The 22,231-nt window shown below is 42.6% G+C and overlaps 1 protein-coding gene across 1 annotated transcript in view; it reads right to left on the reverse strand.

Moving 5' to 3' along the window:
* TG (thyroglobulin) overlaps positions 1 to 22,231 on the reverse strand; it is a 218,067-nt gene that overhangs the window by 171,362 nt on the left and 24,474 nt on the right. The window contains exons 10-17 of the mRNA XM_045008289.1: positions 21,040 to 21,627; positions 18,362 to 18,604; positions 17,177 to 17,314; positions 15,759 to 15,836; positions 11,204 to 11,316; positions 7,873 to 7,984; positions 5,272 to 5,472; positions 1,166 to 1,375 (exon numbers count right to left, since the gene is read on the reverse strand). Coding sequence (XP_044864224.1) covers positions 1,166 to 1,375; positions 5,272 to 5,472; positions 7,873 to 7,984; positions 11,204 to 11,316; positions 15,759 to 15,836; positions 17,177 to 17,314; positions 18,362 to 18,604; positions 21,040 to 21,627 — 1,683 coding nt within the window. The remainder of the gene's footprint in view (positions 1 to 1,165; positions 1,376 to 5,271; positions 5,473 to 7,872; positions 7,985 to 11,203; positions 11,317 to 15,758; positions 15,837 to 17,176; positions 17,315 to 18,361; positions 18,605 to 21,039; positions 21,628 to 22,231) is intronic.

Raw genomic sequence — 22,231 nt, forward strand, 5'->3', positions numbered from 1 at the left:
AAGAGAGACAACTGCTTAGGCTTAGGGTGAAAGATAGATCAAATTTTAGATTGGATGCCAGAATCCAGATCCAAATGTGTTTAACTTTTTATTTTATTTTTTGGGTGGTGGGCTGTGCTTGTGTGCTGGGGGCCGGTGCTTTGCTGTGGGTAGGAATGTTTGAAACCAGCATTTCAATTTGGCCTACTGTAGAGACAAGGGTCAGCAGCAAAGTTGAGTTCCAGAGCTGATCCATATTACCTCAAACTTCATCAGTGTTCAGCTCTGACATTTTGACCAGAGCCCATTCCTGTCCAAATCATTGACAAGGCCAGTGGTAAGAAAGAACTGGTCACATGAGTTCAGAACAGACACATGCAGCTTCCAAGATTTGAGGTGATTTTTATTCTTTAACAAAACAAAAACACCAAGTGGCAGCCAATGAAGATGGCAATAACCTTAGGGAACAGATTGCTACAGAAAGACACAGAAGTAACAAAGTTACTTGATTATGCGAATAAACATTCGAGTTCTGCTAAATTCAGACATCTGGCACTAATCTGTTCTTTCAGAAGTAAGCGATTCCATCAAAGCCATTTCATGACACCAGCGTCTTTTCACTTACAGAGAAAAATCTATATTTAGATTAAATATCCATCTATTTATATCTTTATAATTACAAAATAAGGCAACAGTTACAGGTATGGGAGCAGCTGAAAGGCAAAGATGAGGATGAAGACAGAGCGCAAGGCTGACTTAGGAAAAACTTTTTCACTAGTAGGGTGGTGAAGAACTGGAATGGGTTACCTAGGGAGGTAGTGGAATCTCCTTCCTTAGAGGTTTTTAAGGTCAGGTTTGACAAAGCCCTGGCTGGGATGATTTAGTTGGGTTTGGTCCTGCTTTGAGCAGGGGGTTGGACTAGATGACCTCCTGAGGTCCCTTCCAACCCTGAGATTCTATGATTCTATGACTTACTGCACATCCTTATTTAGAAGTTACGGATCTAATTACTTCCTCCTCTTATTGTAATTTAAAGGTGGCTTCAAAATGAGGGCAGCTTCTGTTAAATCTATTTAGTTTCCCCTGCATCCTCCCTGGTGAAGGTGCAGGTACTAAACATGGGTGGCTTCTAAACATTGATCTGCGGTTAAATATGAGAACACTCCTCTGTAGCAGCTGTACTTACTCTGACAGCTTTGAGAGAGGGGTGGTTCTGAGAGCCAACGGCGACTCTCTCTATCACACAGGAATGTCGCATTGGAAAAGGCGCTATGGAAGCCTTGACGACAAATCAGCTGGCACTTCTGAAAACTCTGATTTTGTTCAGACACATTTGCACAGAAAAGTGCTCCATTGACCACGTAAGACACATTGAAAGACAGGGGGCATTGGGGACCTGGGAAGATATGAAGAAAAGGAACATGTGAAAGATAAAACTCTGAAACATTCAGGATAAACTCTCCAAGTAACCCTCATCAACCCCAAGGGGAGAACACACAGTGTGCTAGACCTAGGCAGGTAGTTCCCTCTGATGTCAGTGGTCTTGATCCAATGCCCTTTGAAGCCAATGAAAGGACTTACATTGACTTCAGTGGGCATTGGACTGGGCTCAGAGACTGCTGCATGCATGGCTTGAAAGTATTATTTGGCCATTACAGTGGAAAGGCCTTCATATCAATTTCATCCATCTCATCAGAAAGCTCACTTGCTTGCCAAATATAGCTCATCTTCCCAAACACTGACTATGTCATAGCACCTCCTCTTCATGTCACTCTTCAGTGCCGAACACAACCCTTATGCTACTTTACAAGTTTCCCTTACAGCACCATTTTAAAAAATGAAGTGTATTATATCTCAGTAAAAAGATTTTCTATCCTCTTAGTGATTCCCAATCAGCTCATAAGCCCAGAGCAAGAGGCCAGGAAGGGAGGTGGCTTTACAAACTCCCAAAGCAATTCCTGAGACTTCTGGAGACAAATACAATTATCAGCACAACACCATCAGTTCTAACATATAACACAGGTATTTTCTATTATCATCAGTTTATCTGTTGTCATCATAGGTGTTTAGGGCAACCTTCACACGGGTCAATGTAAAACCAACCTGCTGTCTTCTATATTGCTCTAATATTTTTCACAAGCAACAGGCCACATTGTGCTCTCATCTATACTGGCCCAGTATGATTAATTCTAACGGGGTGTGCTGGTGTATAAAGAGCAGACTTTTCCTCAAAGAATGTAAAATTTAGAGTTGCTGCCTGTGCTCCTTTGTTTTTCCTGCATCATACATAGGTTTCAGCTTGGGTCCCTCATTACTGAACCCAATAAGTAACTTCCTTGTTTGGTCCAGCCTCCAGTTCCTTCCTCATTCTTGTTAGGCTGACAAGCAGCTCACAAGAGAAAGGCTGTGTTGTCATTTTTACACTTCTGAAGCCCATTTGCTGTTGTTGTAGGAATGAAGAGTACCTTTCGCCATCCATCCAGTCACTGGCAATTCATTCCTGTGGCTTAACGGTCACTAAGTAGAATGTTGTCTCCTCTCTCCCCAGCACTTTTAACAATCTACCTAGGAAAGTCATCATATCCAGGGACTTGCATCTGAATTTACTCAGAATATCCTGTCTCTCTTTCTCCCCGCAATTCATTTATGAGTAATGGAAAGATGGAATGTGAGTGGTGCGGAATATGAAGATACTTGGAATTAACAAGATGTACACATCAACAAGAAAATGTTGGATTCTATCAAACTCTATTACATGGACTCAGAAAATAAACTATGGGGAACCCAGCTATTATGGAACTGATTGCTCTAATGAAAACTATATTGTATTCAATGTGCACTTGAAAGTTACAACAGTTACTGCTGTCTTTTCTGATATAGACAAATGGATTTATAGTACTCTACCACTATGTCAGATTCATCTGCTGACAGGCAACCTTCCCATCTTGGAAATATGTCCAGGGTAGTGATAACGACTTGGGCTACTTCTCAGGCCTATTCCAGAGCTCTTAACAATAGTGATTAGTAATCAGGAGTTACAGGCTGGATGGACAAGCCACTTGGAGGAAAATAAGAACGCCCTGAACTTTCATCCTAAACTCTAACCAAACTGTTTAAGTTCTAAAACATTCCATTAACCTTTTTTTATCCATTTTTTTTTCATTTTTTTCTGTTTCCAGAAGTAGATGTGACAAAATTCCAGGAGAAAGGTTGTTCTCGGGGTATCTTCACAGCCTGACTGTACACAGAAGGTAACAGGAATCTTGCAAGAAAACCTGTTCTTGTGAGATTTTCCAATATGTCTTTCTAACAATTTGGGGCTGGAGAAGTAACTAAATCATGAATTGTTACTGATCACTCTTGTGCCTGCATCCATTAAAGATGGAAAAAAAACCCTACTGGGCATTGGACGCTCCAAAACAATGCCTGGCACCCATGCAAACCTGCCAACATCTTGGAGTGTAGCTTCCATTTTCAGCCCATACTCAGGGAAAACTGCTATTGACCTTCAGTGGGAGTAAGGACAGAGAAAAGACTTCAGAATTTAGGACCTAGTTTGGATCTTCTCCACTGGTCCTTTCTGCCAACTCATGCTCTTCCTGGAGCCTGTCAAAAGCTCTTTCACCTTTCTCTGCTGCTCTTCTGACACCTTGAGAGCATTCTGGTTTCCTAGGCTCCCTAAACGTCATGATTTCTCACAAGATCTCTCCTACAGAATGCTCTATTTCTGCAATGTAATGTAGTACATTAGCTTCCAAATTCATAGAATCATAGAATCTCAGGGTTGGAAGGGACCTCAGGAGGTCATCTAGTCCAACCCCCTGCTCAAAGCAGGACCAAACCCAACTAAATCATCCCAGCCAGGGCTTTGTCAAGCCTGACCTTAAAAACCTCTAAGGAAGGAGATTCCACCACCTCCCTAGGTAACCCATTCCAGTTCTTCACCACCCTACTAGTGAAAAAGTTTTTCCTAATGTCCAACCTAAACCACCCCCTCTGCAACTTGAGACCATTACTCCTTGTTCTGTCATCTTCTACCACTGAGAACAGTCTAGATCCATCCTCTTTGGAACCCCCTTTCAGGTAGTTGAAAGCAGCTATCAAATCCCCCCTCATTCTTCTCTTCTGCAGACTAAACAATCCCAGTTCCCTCAGCCTCTCCTCATAAGTCATGTGCTCCAGCCCCCTAATCATTTTTGTTGCCCTCCGCTGGACTCTCTCCAATTTATCCACATCCTTCTTGTAGTGTGGGGCCCAAAACTGGACACAGTACTCCAAATGAGGCCTCACCAGTGATGAATAGAGGGGAATGATCACATCCCTCGATCTGCTGGAAATGCCCCTACTTATACAACCCAAAATGCCATTAGCCTTCTTGGCAACAAGGGCACACAAAAGGATTCATCCATGTGACTAGCATACATTGCTGCAGCCCTGTGTTGAAATAGTTAGATACATGTGTAGAACTCTGCAAATCCCAGAATCACATAGGGAATCCTACATACTTTCTTGTAGTTTGGTTTTTTTTCAAATCTACCAACAACATTAATTTCAAAAATAGAACAAAGTGCACAAGAATATCCAGCAGGGGATAATTCTGGCCTTGAAGAAGTTTTCCTAGATCTAATTTCTGTGAATTTATCATTGCAATTTGGACCATATTACTGAAAAATGTTTAATTTTTTCTGCTTCAGTTCAGTGATGGGGAATCTATAACAGTTATTGGAAATTAAGTTTATCCAAATCTCTCTGAAATCATGCTGCAAATCTTGACAGAATTCCAGATCTTTGTGGTTTTGGCGAGGCAGGAAATACTCTCTGAACATGTAGTGTTTTGGCCCATCCACTTTATCATCTTGGTCAAAGGCCAAAAGTAGGAATTGCAGAAATATACCTTTTTTTTTTCCAGCCAGTTAATTTTTTTTCAATCCAAGGGCAGGCTGAGACTGGGATCAGTTCAAGTCTTGGGCAAAGTGTTCAGGGTGGTTCTTAGATTAGCATGACTGGCTCATCTGTCTTGACTCTTCATTACCACTAAGATTGGCCACTGAATCCAAAAGCCCTCTCCCCTGCCCAACCAAACACAACCCTCTGAACTTTAAGGAAGTTTGGAAAATGCGCCCAGCCTGGCTGGAGCCTCTAAATACATAGATAAATAAAAATAAATCTCTATAACAGATTGAACAGGAACCTAAATCTCAACACAGCTAAATGTTGGGAAAGCTTAGATCAGGGTCCTGTTCTGGATCTGAACCTTGTGTAAATGTTATTTTGACTGTTGCCACAACTCACTTTCACATGCTGGCCTTTCTCCTCTTACTCGTGTTCCAGGCACCTCCTCTCCATTCTCAAAGACACACCAACAGCTTTCCTGATCCTGGTCACACTGGACTGGTGAGAAGTTTCCGTTGTCCTCTTCACACTGAGGGATGTACCCTTTGCCAATTTCTCGTAAGCTAACTTTGGACTTCAGCATACTACAGAAGCCAGGGCCTTTAAAGACAAGAGATTGATTACAAAGGAAAGAAGAGCAGAAATGGAGAAACTCTGAGCACCTACAGAAATGAACTTCAGTATTGTACAGTAATTGTCCAAAACACTATATCTTACCATAATGGTACTTTAAATTTGGGGCTATTACTGAAGGAAACAGAGAGATTATAATGGACAAATTGTCATGAGACCATAGTTAAGTTTGTATCAGTATAGATATACATGGAACTTTACTATCTCTACAAAATGCTGCCATTTTGAACCATTAATATGCAAGCTATCTGAATCTTCAAAAAGTGGATCTTGTATAAATACGATACTGATGATACTGATATTTTTTCATATTTAAAACAATTTTGCTTCAACTGTGCTTGAGCACTTTCTGTGTTCACTTTCCATGAGTATTCCAGCGAATAAGCTTTACTAGTAGAGTTGGGGTGGGGGGAGACTGACAGTTTTCCCATGCCATGAAAATTTTCAAGATTAAAAAAAAATATTCCCATCCTGAACTGGCACAAAAAATTGAAATCTTAAAATTTTTTGCAAAACAATTATCAAACTTTTTTGGGTCATGTCAGTAAAAATGTTTCATTTATATAATTTCAAAGAGTTACATTTGATTTTGACCTTTTTATATATTTAACTTATTCCTTTGTTTGTTTGTTTTTTTAATCCTTATTTTAGTATGAAGAGGCTTGGAAGGATTAGTCTGTTTATTAGTAAATATCAGTAAACATCAATTTCACCTTGCACACACAAACCTATGAAAAAATATTTCCATCAATAATAATAAAAATTTACAGATTGGCAAAGTGAAAAAAATGCTGCTTGAGAACCTAGTAGAGTTTGATTTAAGGATATTTACTTTGTACCTTTTGACATAGGATGCTGATAATTTATGTTTTTATAGAGCTTTAACTTTTTGAATCTCAAAATCTACTGTTATTAAATAATTATTGTCTGCCTTCTCATTGCCTCACACACACACACACACACACACACACACACCATAATTTCAAGCAACTATGAAAATTTTGATTGATTAAAAATTTGGTCAAAGATAGACATTGATATTATCTATCAAAATTATACAAAAAATAAAAATCAAATTCTGTCAAGCCTAAATGTAAATTAATTAAAATTTTCAAACAAAAAGTCATTTTGAACCAAAAAAATAAATTTCACATTTTCAAAATGTTGAAACAGACTGTTTCATCAATTTCAAATTTTTGTTCCCCAGATGTATTTGTTTATTTATTTTGAACCTGGAGATCCATCAAAACTGACTCTTTCCTGTGAATTGTTTTCGTTTTGACAAATTGGCATTTTCTGACAATATTTCATTAGAAGATTCCCAACTAGCTCTATTTATTAACACTAATACACACAAAAAATCGAATTTTAAGCGCCCAACCCTGCCAACATTTATGAACACAACTATCCGCTCATGAATAGTTCCAATTAACTCAATCCCAGTTTGGGGCAAAGTGTTCAGCCTGGTTCTTACTCAATGGGACTGAACCTGTATTCAAAATGACATAGATGTAAGATCTTGCATAACTGGGAGCTAAGTTTGTACTCTTGCATATGTAAATTGTGTATATTCACAAACCACTGATAATGAACAGTCTGAAAGCAGAAATTGTTTGCCAACAATTTCAGTGAAAAGAATAAATTCAAGGGTTTTGCAATCTTTTTTGTGGACAATTTGCAAACATAAAAAAAGCAAAATTTGTTAAATAAATTATTTGTAATGATTTATTCAGCCAGTAGTAAGACATATTGAAGGCATCTTGCAATTTTTTTAAATACAAATTAAATGTATTTTAATGTGCTGAAAGCCCTAAATGGCACAGGCAAAAGGATCTGATTCACATCTATCTTTTAAAAAGATAAAAGGTTCCCAGGTGTCCAGATAGGCTTGTTCCTATTCCACTGAGCTGCTAGGCACAATTATGGGATGTCATAGCAAGTGTGGAATCTCATTGGAGCCAGGCCACAGATTGCCATGTAAATAGATGATATTTTATACCTGCTGTGATTTTGTATATATGTTATTTTATAGCCTTTGGAGGAGGAGATTTTAAAGTTCAATGGTACTCAGAGACTTCCTCATAATTTATACGTCAGCATGAACCATGGGACTGTAAAATCCAGGAACCAGACCTCCAGCTGATGTAAATCAGTGAAGCTCAGCTGAAGCCAGTTTACAACCATTGAGTACATAAGATTAAGGCGGTTGACTTGATCAAGGGGACACTGCAAATAGGTGGCAGGCCCAGGAACAGAACCAGGCCTCTCGACTCCCAGTTGTGTAATAGAGAACCTGTGAGACTGAGACAATAAATGGTTGAGTTTCAAAATGGTTTAGCCAGCAAGTTGGTGAATCCCAGTACTTACACAGGGGGCTGCCATCTGAATCCTTGCTGCTGTGTTGACCTACAGTTCCTGACGTGGGATCCACACACCAAGCACCTGTGTCTGACTTCTGTAGCACAGTATATTCTCCAGTCTAAGATGGACCAATTACAATGTCACTGTAGGGTGATGTACTTTACACAGGGCTGTTGCTAATGCGCAATGTGCACCAGAACCCACATTTCAAAAGCCTTCATCATAAAATCATAGAACTGTAAGGCTGGAAGGGACCTCAAGAGGTCATCAAGTCCAGCCCTCTGCACCAAGGCAGGACCAAGTAAACCTAGACCATCCCTGACAGGTGTTTGTTCAACTTGTTCTTAAAAATCTCCAATGATGGGGATTCCATAACCTCCCTTGGAAGCCTGTTCTATACCCTTAGAATTAGAAAGTTTTTCTTAATATCTAACCTATCTTCATTGCTGCAGATTAAACTAAGTATTTCTTGACCTACCATCAGTGGACATGGAAAACAATTGATCATCAACTTCTTTATAAAATCCCTTAACATATTTGAAGACTTATCAGGTTACTCAACACAAACCATGGCCAGCTTTCCTCATAAGTCAGGTTTTCTGAACCTTGTATCATTTTTGATGCTTTCCTCTGAATCCTCTCCAAGTTGTCACATCTTTCTTAAAGTGTGGCACCCATAACTGGACACAACACTTCAGGTGAAGCCTCACCAGCATCAAGTAGGATGCTACAATTACCTCTTGAGTCTTATGTCTTAGTCCTGCGGGGAGCAATGGGGCTCAGAGCTCCAGGCTTCAGCCCAACACTTCCACTCCTGGTTTCAACCCTGCAGGGGTGCCAGTGCTTGGAGATGGGCTTCAGATGCAGGGCCTCACTAGGGTGACCAGATGTCCTGATTTTATAGGGACAGTCCCGATTTTGGGGTCTTTTTCTTATATAGGCTCCTATTACCCCCCACCCCCTGTCCTGATTTTTCACACTTGCTGTCTGGTCACCCTAGGCTTCACAGCCCCCTGAAACCAGCTCACAGCCCACTAAGGGGTCATGGACCCCCTGGTTGAGAACCGTTGTTTTATGTTCCTTGTATAAGCAGAGTCTGAATGAATGCTTCCCTGACAGTTAGCTGGGATGGAGAATGATTTGGGTGTGTTTATTTACATACTGTTTGCTCCTGCTCTGCTTACTATATTCAGCAGATACAGTGGTGTCAAAGTGATCAACTTTGGCTGGTGTTGGGTACAAATCTCCTTAACACTGAATGCACGGGTAGTGAAATATGGTTGCCAATGTTGTAATTATTGTAGGAACACCACAGGAAAAAGAGCCTCGTTAAGCCAGGGAATCAAATGTCAGAGCCCTGAAAGTAAGAGGGGTGGGGACAGGTATCCCCAGCCAGAAGGCTTCACTCATCAAAGGTTTAACCTGTTCCTCCCCACTGTTCAAAGAATGGAGCTAAATAGGCTTCATCAGGAGCCTCTTTGTTATGTTAAATGCCCAATCAGAGCTGAAATCACTTGAGGTGGAACAGTGTTTCTGACCAGCCTGAACAGAGCTGAACATTACTAAGAGACTGGTGTGCAGAGGTCACAGTAGAGAAGCAGGTGGCAGCAGAAGGCGATTGACAGTCATCTGGCGAACAAGTGGCTCGTGCAACAGAGAGACATGATGAGCAGCCAGCAGGGTGGCTGGTGGAGAGGTGTGGCAAGAGCTGTGAGCGGGTGGCCAGCAGGGCGGTGGCGGAGAGCCGTGACGAGCAGCCAACAGAGCGGTGGCGGAGAGCCGTGATGAGCAGCCAGCAGGGCGGCTTGTGGAAAGGTGAGAGCAGTGAGCAGGCGGCCAGCAGGAGCAGCCAGCAGGGTGGCTGGCAGAGAGGGGAGGTAAGCGAGTACCCGAGCAGCAGAGCGAGTAAGGTACCCCTTTACCCCACCCGGTGTGGGGGGAGGTGAACTCTGCAGCTGCACTTCTGAACTCTGGGTCTGCACTGACCAAGCACAGCAACTGTGTGTGGGGTGCAGAGAAGGGTTGGGCACGTGAAAGGGACTTTTGGGCTGCTGGATTTAAGAACCTGAGGGGAAAAGGACACTGCCCAACCTGCTTGGGGGTGGGTCTTTTACTCATGGTTTATGTTTATGAACTCTGTTTGCAATGTTTTCCCAAATTAATGCCAAGTTACTTCCCTCCTTTTATTAAAAGTTCCTTTGCTACACTCAGACTCTGTGCTTGTGAGTGGGGAAATACTGCCTCTCAGAGACTCCCAGGGGTGGTGTGTAAATTTCCCAGGTTACTGGGTGAGGGCTCGAGCCAGTTCTGTGTTGTATCAATGGAAAGGAACCCCTAGATATTGAAGGGTTACACTTGCTAGGGGTAACTCATTATGTGCCTTTCTGATTTTGTTCTCATATGCTTGGGCTATCCTTTTGTAATCCTCTTTGGCAATTCATCCATGTTTCCACTTTAAAAGCTTCTGATGGAGCTGTATTGGCCTCCTATTATTCTTCCTGTTTTTCCTTTGCATCAGGATAGTTTGCCGTTGTGGTTTTAATATTGTCTCCCTGAGAAACTGCCCACTTTTCTGAAATCCTTTATCCCTTATTTTCTTCCAATGGGACCTTACAATTAAAAACATCTTCCAGTTTCATGTAAGAAAGCAGGGACAAGATGAACCACAAAAAACAAATAAAAGCTGCTCGTAAGCCCACAAGCTTGATCCAGCAAAGAGAACTGGGCCCTGCAAGAAGCAACACTTACCTTTACAAAGAATTCAGATGGAAATCCTATAAAACCTGGGTTTAAAATTACATTTGATCCTTTGTCCCCTTCTTCAAAGCCCCATTTGGATCATTGTCATATAACTAGAAGGCACCGTGGAGCCTGTCCTGGGGCCAGGCGGAACTGATTTCTGTCTCTGAGGCCCAAATCTTCCCCTCCATTGGAAGAAATCATTGGAAAGTTCCTCTTAAAATTCAATTAACTGAATAGTGTCATTTAGGCACATTTCTTCATTGGGGCTAGAGCAGAGCCACATTGTCCAGGGAAAGCTTCATCAGGAATGGCACCTCAGGAGAGACCGTCACCTCCCCAGCTCCCTGTGTGGACGGTGAGCACACTAAACCATCCTTTAAGGAGGGTGATGTTTACTCTCCTTTGGTCACAGACCCTGCTCAGCATCCTACCTCTATGCCTCCACCTGAAGGGTGACATGAACCCCCAGGGGTGCATGATGGAAGCTCCTCAGCACAGGAACTGCAATTGCCTGTGACCTTGCCAGGGCGTTAAACATGGTGGGGAAGGCTCAGTTTGGTCCTCCCCTCCCCATCCCCCAGTTACACTTATTTACCTCAAGACAGGAGGGGGTGAACAGGTCTGCAGCAGTAGCGCTGAGCTTTGATCCACTCTGTTTCCAGCTGGAAATTAACGCATTGGCTCGAGATCGCTGACATGATGTCTGGCCTTTGAGAGAGAAAACGTATGGCTGAATGAAGGAAATAAATCTGATCTCATCATGCCTTCCTGAATAAGACAACATCTGACTAGGGTGACCATATGTCCTGTTTTGGCCGCGACAGTCCCTTTTTTAAGTTCTGCCCGTCCCGACTGTTTTGTCAAAAGTGGGCATTTGTCCCATTTGTTCTTGCCAACTGCTCAGTTGGCAGGAGCAAACAGGACAAATGCCGCTTTTGTCAAAAAGTGGGGTGTGGAGGAACATGTGGTGGGTGAGCCCAATGCCAGTCCCATGCGAGGGGGAGGCAGGGCTCAGGCAGGAGGCAGGCAGGGCTCGGGCGAGCAGCAACCCCAGCCTTGCGCAGATACACAGAAGAACATAAATTGTTGGGCAAAAGTCAACATGGTTTCTGTAAAGGGAAATCATGTTTTACTAATCTATTAGAGTTCTTTGAAGGGGTCACCAAACATGTGGACAAGGGAGATCCAGTGGACATAGCGTACTTAGATTTCCAGAAAGCCTTTGACAAGCTCCCTCACCAAAGGCTCTTAACGTAAATTAAGTTGTTGTGGGTTAAGAGGGAAGATTCTTTCATGGATTGAGAACTGGTTAAAAGATAGGGAACGAAGGGTAGGAATAAATGGTAAATTCTCAGAATGGAGAGGGGTAACTAGTGGTGTTCCCCAAGGGTCAGTCCTAGGACCAATCCTATTCAACTTATTCATAAATAATCTGGAGAAGGAGGTAAAAAGTGAGGTGGCAAAGTTTGCAGATGATACTAAACTGCTCAAGATAGTTAAGACCAAAGCAGACTGTGAAGAACTTCAAAAAGATCTCACAAAACTAAGGGAATAGGCAACAAAATGGCAACTGAAATGTAATGTGGATAAATGTAAAGTAATGCACACTGGAAAAAATAACCCTAACTATACATACACTATGATAGGGGCTAATTTATCTACAGCCTATCAGGAAAGAGATCTTGGAGTCATCATGGATAGTTCTCTGAAAACGTCCACACAGTGTGCAGTGGCAGTCAAAAAAGCAAACAGGATTTTAGGAATCATTAAAAAAGGGATAGAGAATAAGACGGAGAATATATTATTGCCCTTATATAAATGCATGGTACACCCACATCTTGAATACTGTGTACAGATGTGGTCTCCTTATCTCAAAAAAGATATACTGGCATTAGAAAAGGTTCAGAGAAGGGCAACTAAAATGATTAGGAGTTTGGAATGGGTCCCATATGAGGAGAGATTAAAGAAGCTAGGACTTTTCAGCTTGGAAAAGAGGAGACTAAGGGAGGATATGATAGAGGTATATAAAATCATGAGTGGTGTGGAGAAAGTGAAAAAGGAAAAGTTCTTTACTTGTTCCCATAATATAAGAACTAGGGGCCACCAAATGAAATTAGTGGGCAGCAGGTTTATCATGGAGTTGGAAGGGACCTCAGGAGGTCATCACCCATCCTGAACTATTTTTTTTGCCCCAGATCCCTAAACAGCCCCCTCAAGGATTGAACTCACAGCCCTGGGTTTTGCAGCAGGCCAATGCTCAAACCACTGAGCTATCCCTCCCCCCAAATAAAAGGAAGTTCTTCTTCACACAGCGCACAGTCAACTTATGGAACTCCTTGCCTGAGCAGGTTGTGAAGACTAGAACTATAACAGTGTTCAAAAGAGAACTAGATAAATTCATGGAGGTTAAGTCCATTAATGGCTATTAGCCAGGATGGGTAAGGAATGGTGTCCCTAGCCTCTGTTTGTCAGAGGGTGGAGATGGATGGCAGGAGAGAGATCAATTCATCATTACCTTTTAGGTTCACTCCTTCTAGGGCACCTGGCATTGGCTGGTGGGCTGGATGGACCTTTGGTCTGACCCAGTATGGCCATTCTTATGTTCTTATATTAGGGGGGCAGGCAGGGCTTGGGCAAGCAGCTCGGGCCAGCCCTGGCAAGAAGCGGGGGAGGGGGCTCAAGCAAGCCCCTCGTAGTGTTCTGTTTTCCCTTTGGGAAATATGGTCACCCTAAACATCTCAGATCTCATACACATCATCTTTGCACTAATACATGGCCTCAGATCGGCAGCTGCCATGTGAATTCTTCGTTAAGTGTTAATTCTGTCTCCTATATCAGCAAACGTGGCAAACAAACAAGGCTGAAGTGCTCATGGGACAAATTCATCCCCAGAGTAACTTCACTGACTTCTGGTGAGTTGGCCCAATAATCTCTGCTGGCTCCTATTCAAAGAAAATCAGAACCTACAAACACATGTCTTGGAGCTGACCAAGAAATGAAATGACAATTAATGTGATCATAAAAAAAATATTCCAGGTTTTTCAAGTTTTATGTCTCCTGGCAGAAAACTCAGTATTATCAGCCATGCAATATGGAAAGACCAAATGCGTTTAAAGTTTAAATGTGGAAAAAGTAACGTGGTTCCTGTATATTGAAAGAATTTGAGAGGTCCTACAGAAAAGGAATGCATCTCGCAAAAGAAATTAGACTCTGTTGAAACAAACCTACAGCCACCCAAGTTTTCATTATTGTCCCTGTGCTGCAGACTATGCCACCTGCAACTTCACAACAGGAGCAAGGACAGAACTCAAATCCATATACTCCAAAAGCTTATGCCTCTTCCATTTGAGTTACAACCCCCATTCAGCAAAGCACTTAAGCACATGATTACCTTTAAATATGTGACAAGTCCCACTGAAGTCAGGGACCTACTCACATGCTTAAAGTTAAACACATGCTTAAATACTTTGCTACATCCGGACCATGAATTGCTATTTGTTAGCAGCAGAGGGCCTCTGAAGCTCACTGGAGCATTCCAACTTGATGCAGTAGAGGGCAGAAGTTCCCCTTCTACCTTAGCCCAGTTAATCACACTGTAGATCCAATTTCTGGGGAATGAAGCAGAAGATTTCCTTGAAAAAAACATGTCTATTCCTAAATTCTATCAAGCAAAAGGGTAAATGTAGAAGTCAAATATTGCAGATTTTTTAAAAGGGCTTCAGAAGGGATCCTGGCAATTACAGGCTGGTGAGCCTAACTTCAGTACTGGGCAAATTTGTAGAAACTATAGCAGACACAGATAACCATGATTTGTTGGGGAAGGGTCAATTTGACTTTTGTTAAGGGAAGTCATGCCTCATCAATCTATTAGAATTCTTTGGGGGAGTCAACAAGCATATGGATGAAGGGTGATCCAGTCAATACGTGGACTTGGATTTTCAGAAAGTCTTCAACAAGATCCCTCACCAAAGGCTCTTAAGGAAACTACGTAGCCAAGGGGTAAGAAGGAAGTTCAGCTCAAGTATCACTGATGTTTGAAAGATAGGAAACAAAAGGTAGGAATAAATGGCCAGTTTCACAATGGAGAGAGGAGAATAGTGGGATTCCCCAAGAATCTGTACTAGGACCTGTGCTGTTCAGCATACTAATTAATTATCTGGAAAAGGGGGTGAACAGAGAAGCAGCAAAGTTTGCAGATAATACAAAATTATTCAGGACAGTTAAGTCCAAAGTAGAATGCAAGGAGTTACAGAAGGAACTCACAAAACTGGCTGACTGGGCAACAAAATGGCAGATGAAATTCAACAGTGATAAGTTCAAAGTAATGTACATTGGAAAAAGTAATCCCAACTATATATATAGAGAGAGAGATGGGTTGTAAATCAGCTGTTACCACCCAAGCAAGCGATCTTGGAGTCACTGAGGATAGTTCTCTGAAAACATCTACTCAGCACAGCAGTGGTCTAACAGTATTTTAGGAACCATTAGGAAAGGGATAGAAAATAAACAGAAAATATCATAATGCTACTATGTAGATCCATGGGCCGGACAATACTTGGAATACTGTGTCCAGTTCTGGTCACCCATCTCAAACAGGAAATAGTGGAACTGGAAAAGGTTCAGAGAAGAGCAACAAGGATGATCAAGGGTATGGAACAGCTTCCATATGAAGAGACACTAAAAAGAGTAGGGCTGTTCAGCTTAGAAAGAGGGGTATGATGGAGGTCTATAAAATCATGAACCGTGTGGAAAACAAGTGGATAGAGAAGTGTTATTGATCCTTTCACACAGTACAAAACCCAGGGGTCACTCAATGACATTAACAGGCAGCAGGTTTAATACAAACAAGAGGAAGTACTTTTTCACACAACGCACAACTACCCCGTGGAACTCATTGCCATGAACTAGGAACCCAATATGGCTGTTCTTATGTTCTAAATAGCCTGCCAAATAGTTGAGACAGACACACAGAGTTCATCTAGCTACAAAACAAAACTTCTTTCTTCCCTTTGCTTTCTTTTGTGAAGGTTTAAAAAAACAACCTTGTGTTAATGCTATATGCGATTTACTAAAAATCTCAGTCAAAACTAAAATATAGACATGTATCAGCTAAGAATAGGGAAAACTGTAGGACGAAAAGGTTAGCTTACATTTTGGGAACTGTGCTGAGCGTATGATCAGAGAATCTGTAATGTAGCGTCCCCTTTCATCCACACACCAGCAGTGACCTAGGCAAGAAATAATAGCAGCCCTACATTAGAAAAATGTATGTCCCTTTCCTTTGTTGTTATTATCACATGCTGATCTGAACCGCAGGAGAATTTTGTTTTGTTGGCTGGACTACTGAACACAGTCCATATGGCAGCATCACCATGAAAACAATATAATTGCTAGTTCCACAATCCAGATCAGTGAAGAGGAAGCTGGGTGCATTTTTTGGATGAATAGTTTATTCACCAAAAAAAAAAAAAATACAATTTTGGCTCCACCGAAATTATTTGTAAATTTGGGACAAAATCAGTTAATAGTTTCATTCAAAACAATAGAAATAGTTGTTATAAAAAAGTTGAAACATTTGGCTTTTTTTAATGAAATGTTTTGATTTTTTGCTTAGAAACATTTTGTTTCTAAACTTAGCTAGATTATTTTTAAAAAGATAAAAAAGAAACAGAATTAAACAAACGCAAACCTAAAAAAAATAATTGGGGGTTGAATAAAATGTTCTTTGCACCACATTTTTTTTTTCAGTTTTTCATTTTGGCAAGAAAAACCAAAAAGTTTCCAATATCTGCATCAGGGCTCTGGTTTGTACTTTAGCTGAAGATTCAGGGTATTTCTTATTTTATACGATCTGGCACATTTTGTGAAGAGTAAACTCACATGATCGGTGCATGAACACATTGGGCTCAGTTTACCTAGACTGATAACCCACAAGACTTTACTGGAATCATTTGAAATATTATAGGGTAATAAGTCAGATGAAAATTTGGCTGATGGTCTGTAAAGTTTACAAGAAAATTAATTTAAAAAATAACAAGTTCTGAATATTCTTTCTGTTGTTGCTGTATGAACATGTAACACTAGGTCTGGCCAAGCTGCAGTCTACCAGAGGCCCAATGTCAGGGAAAGGGAACTCTAAACCCAACTAGAGCTGAGCCATTCCCTGCCATAATTTAGATTAGCCTAAAGATTGTTCTAAATTACTTCAGGTAAAACAGACCTCAAGGGGCTACTTCATTGTCCTCCCACATCTGGCACCCAGGAATGTTCCCTACACCTGGAAGAGTGTGGGTGACAAAGCCCAGTATGCCAGCTTTATGTTACCCAGGGATTCCTCACAACGGAAAGCCAGAGGGACAGAATTTGGCCAAGTATCTTCATGGCGCATCCATAGTCTTTCTCCTACCAATACAGATATATATTTAAAATAACATGCGGCAAATATATTTTTGGTTAAGAAATAACTTGTTATTTCTTCTAATTTTGTTACATTATATGTCAGTCTGACCTGTCTATACTCATCTCAACTCAACAAGAAGCAGTGAGTATTTTGCAAGTGATGCCTCACCGGTACTCTGGTAGCATTGGACTGGTTCCCAGTTTCCCAGGCCATCACACTGGGGAATGTAAGGATGAAATCCCAGGAGCGTAGTTTGTCCAGCAGAACCTTTTGAAGTAAAGTGACTCCGCCAGTAGAAATGCAAGGCTATAAAAAAAATAAACAAACCAGGATATTCTTTAAAAATGCACATGTACAACGTCCTACTCTATTCCCTTTATTTAGAAGGGAAAATACTACAAATACACTGGGGAATTTAATGAATGGGAAATGTCCAGATTCTAATGTCGCCCACTGTGCTACATAAGAAAAAGGGTCAGACTCAGCCCTGATGTAAGCAATTGAAACTTCATTAACTCTGATGAATTTACATTCACGTTCAGCCAGGCTGACTTTGGCCTATAGAGCTCTGGTACATACAGATAATGTTTTGGGCGAGTTTATGCATTATTCCCTGTAGCAGGGTGAAACCCTGCTCCTGCTGTGAGGGGTTTAAAAGCAGTCTGGCAGGGCTTGAGAGCTGCTGCTCTAGGCTGGGCTGATTAAGGAAGTGGCTGCAGGTAAGCCACGCCCCAAACTGAGCGACAGCAGGCCCCTATAAAAGGCCAGGGAAGCCAGAAGCTCAGACAGTCTCTCTCTGCCTGTAGAGAAAGATGGGCCTGGCTGCAGGGAGCTAGACCAAGTACCTGAGGGAAGCAGGGCTGGGGACAGGCTAAGGAGCTGGGGAGCTCTGGCCTGGAAAGCCCCAGGCTTGCGGCCTAGCAGAGGGCTAAAAGGTACTGGGGGGTTGCAAGGGGCAACCCAGGGGTAGGCCAAGGCAGCAGGTCCAAACCCCTTTGCCTGTGATGAGTAGGCTGATACTGCAGTCTGCCCCAGGGTGTGGGGCTAGACAATGACTGGCAGTAGCCACTACTGAGGCAAAGTGGGGATAGTGGGGTGGGGGTTCCCCTGGGAGGGGGAGACCCAGTCAAAGGGGCACTGGGGTCCTGGGAGGGACATGGGGGCCAATAGTAAACAGGTGGATCACCGGCCTGCAGAGGGCGCTCCTGGCTGGAACAGAGCTAATTCCCCAGAGCAACCAGTAGGAGGCGCCGCAGGGGTGAGTCCGACCCTGTTACATTCCCCTTTAAGCAAAGGCCCTGTTCTCCAAAGGTTTAATTTCAATTTTACCAACTTCTACTCCTCCCAACCTACTTGATTGTGCTGCCAGTCGGACTGCATAGTCACTTCCTGCCAATAGCTTTTCAGAGAATGCGATCCCTGATTGAAAGGTCTCAGCAGAATGAAGAAGATCGTTGTCTGTTAGTCGAAGTCCTTTTGCCATTAAAAAGCTCTGTCCCAAAGGAATATGGGAGCCATTCGAAGCTAGGATGAGTTGTTCTGCTTCATCAATGAACTGCATAGCTTCCTTCTTTACACTTTCGCATGCACCAGGGCCTGTATGTACAGCAAAGGGTTGTTTTAATAACTTTTATCTTACTCCAGTAAAGATTCACACATTTATATTCAAGAGTCTCTTATTTAACATTTCTTGGTTCTTTCTATATTTACTTTGGTTTGCATCAGTTAAAAGAAAAACCCTCTGTACACCCACGGGGGAGGGAATGGGGGGGTAAGTGATCAGTAAGAGTTGTTATTATTCTTTATTTGTATTACGGCATGTCCCAGAATGCACTAGGCTCCATGTAAACAGGCAGAAAGGCTCAGTCCCTGCCTTGAGTCAGTTAAGACAAAGGTTGGGAGAAAGGATGCAACATACAAGCAAAGTGTCCAGGGTGATGATTGGCATACGGCCTGTCATTTGCATTTTCTATGCTTTGTCTTTTACTAATTTCTTGTAGCCAGGCACTTTGTGAACAGGCTCCATGCAAGCTTCTCTGCAAATATATATCTGTGTTAATCTAATATTGCTCTTCTTCCAGTCCTGCCCCCTGAACCGATAGTTGAGTTTTCGCGTGCTCTTTCCCCCACTGGAAGTTTTCCACCCTTTGTCCTTTCCGCCACCCACTTGAGGAACTAAGATGGTGATTCTAGTTCCCAGGGCCATCTCACAGCTCATCTACCCAAGTGGTGCAGTGCAGAACCCCACTGCTTTGGTAGCAACATGATATACAGGGGAGCATAGTCCCTGACTCTGTGGGTGCTCCACGGCTGGAGCACCCACAGGAAAAAAAATAGAGGGTGCTCAGCACCTACCAGCAGCCTCATCGATAAGCTCCTTCCCCTCACCCACAGTGCTTCCCACCCGCTGGTGGGCCCCGCTGATCCGTTGTTCCCCCTCCCTCCCAGCACCTCACACCCACCACGATAAGCTGTTCAGCGGTGTACAGGAGGGAAGGGGGCAGAGCGAGGGCAGGGTGCGCTCAGAGGAGGGGGCAGAATGGGGCAGGAAAAAGCAGGGCGGGGGCAGGGCAGGAAGAGGTGGGGTAGGGCACGGGCAGGAAAAGGCAGGGCAGGGGTGGGGCCTTGGGGGAAGGGGTATTGTGGGGGCAGGGCCTGGGGCAGAGCAGGGATCAAGCACCCCCTGGGAAATGACAAAGTCAACGCCTGTGCAGGTGGGAATTTCAAAAGCATTCAGCACTGACCTTACTCTTCTCCCACTGACTTCCAGGGGAGTTTTGCCACTGAGTTGATGGGAGCAGGGTTAGGCCACTGCTGTGTGCTTTTGAAAATCCAACCCATCTATCTAGGTACTTACATGGTCGTCGTCGCTGCAGCATCCGACTATACCATGCTAACTACAGCCCTAAGTCAGGAATGCATTTAAGCATGTGTTTAACTTTAATCACATGCTTAAGTCCCATTGACCTCAAAAGGACTTAAACACGTGCTTAAGTGCTTTCCTAAAGAGGTTTGCTTTTCTGAATCAGGCTGATGGCAAGAAAACACTGAGTAATAAGAATAGCAAAGAAAATTCCTCTTACCTTACTTTAGAGTGCTTTTATTTTATCCTTAACATAATGCTTGTATGATAAGTGTATGTAACAAACCACTTTCATAACTTGTTATTTATTACTTCCATAAGTCCCACACCCTGTACTTGGCCAACCCCTTCTCATTATCTGTGTTTTGATTGTGTTCAAATTCCAAAAATGGTAACCATACATTATAAAATCTACTTGACCCTGGTATAAGGCTGTCTGTCATTTTTTCCACAGAAAGGATTTTCTCTATTTTATTTCTCCATGTTATGTTCACGGCACACACACATAGAGTTAGAACAGTGGTTCTCAAAGTTTTGTACTGGGTGACCCCTTGTCACATAGCAAGCCTCTGAGTGCGACCCCCCCTTATAAATAAAAAACACTTTTTTATATATTTAACACCATTATAAATGCTGGAGGCAAAGCTGGGTTTGGGGTGGAGGCTGACAGCTCACGACCCCCAGTTTGAGAACCTCTGAGTTAGAAACAAAACATAAACACTCTTCCGGAAAGGCTGCAATTTAATACTGTTTCATTTCTTAGAATCCAGAAATCTAACACACAACAATCAATGGAGAGAGAGAGAGAGAGGCTGCTACCTAAGGCAGAAAGGCACAACTCAATCCATCTTGGACCCAACTGCATCTTTCGCAGACTGACTGCAGAAAACCCAGATCTCATCCTTGCCTACGGCGTTCCCTAGCCTGCAAGCAGAAGCAGGAAACCCCTTGAAACTTAAAGTGATAGCTTGTCATTTGAACAGTTTTCAATACACCACACGCCTTGCTACTAAAGTTGGGGCAATCTATTCTTTTCCAAAAGACAGCTGTTTGCTAGCAGTGACTGTGGGTCCTTCCCTGAGTCAATATCCTTCTACTTTGTAGTTCTCTAGATGAATTTTTCTTACTGGAGTAAATAAAGAACCAGGAACTCTGTCATGTTACTTACATGCTGGGATCTTGTTCTCCTTGGCCTTAGTTCCTTGCAGTTCTTCTCCCTTGCTGTCAACACACCAACAACTGCGCAGTTCAAAGTGGCCTAAAAGGGCACTGAAATCAGCGTAGGACCCCGGGTAATGGGTGAGCTGACCCTGCAGAAGCTGCCAGAATGTATATGGATCCAATAAAATGTTCTCTGACACAACTGTCACGTTGCCCTCCAGCACTCCAGGGGGAAGAGCATCAAAAGAAGAAGACTTGGCCAATGCTGGGAAGATATTCTGGTGGCCGGCCACATACAAGCCTTTAATAAAGGCTGCAAAGCCTTGGGAAGATGATTCTTTATATTCAAGTAGTATGTTCAACAGGTCAACAACAGGCAGAGTTTTGCCTTCGTTATTCTGGGTGATCCACCTTTGGTACCATTCAAAAGCTTGCTCAGGGGGGCCATTGCATTGCACCTGTCTCCAGTTACCGTCGGTGCTGCACTGAGGGATGTAAACACTGGACAGCTGAGACAGCGCACGTGGGTCTGACAACAGGAGCTGCACCGTCTTTAGAAAAACCTGAGCAGCAGTTACTTGGCAAGCACTTGGACCTAGGGAAAGGAAAATATGCATTCAATAATCTCAGGAATGCACCGTAGGTAAGTGATGCAAGCTGACCTGAGCTTGGTTACTTTGCAAACACATTTAGAGAAATTGCTTATTGGTACTATTGATTGTATGCCTGTTTTGGGGCAATTATTACTATTTGTCTCATTATTAAAAGAGGACCAAATCCTGAGGTTTTTACCCAGGGCCAGGTTTTCAAAGGCATTTAGGCACCTAAAGATACAGGTAGGCACCAAATGGGATTTTCAAAGTCACCTAAGCAGATGAGGTGCCTACCTGCATCTTTAGGTACCTAAATACCTTTGAAAATCTGCCCTCCATCCTTATTCAGATAAACTCCCACTGGAGTAAATACCAAACCCCATAAATACCACTGGGAATACTTGTGTAGCAAAGTACTACTGAGCATGTTCACCCCAATCTAAAAGGAAATTTGAACTCCCTGCCTCACTTCTCCCACCTAACTACATTTTACAGCCATTTATAGGACATACCTTCAGCCCTCAAACAAAGCACAGATGTCAGTTTGTCTCCTTTGGAGGCCACAACTGCCAACATCAGGGCCAAATCGCATTTTGTAAACACTTG

The sequence above is a fragment of the Mauremys mutica genome, chromosome 2 (assembly GCF_020497125.1).
Source record: "Mauremys mutica isolate MM-2020 ecotype Southern chromosome 2, ASM2049712v1, whole genome shotgun sequence".
NCBI lineage: Eukaryota > Metazoa > Chordata > Testudines > Geoemydidae > Mauremys > Mauremys mutica.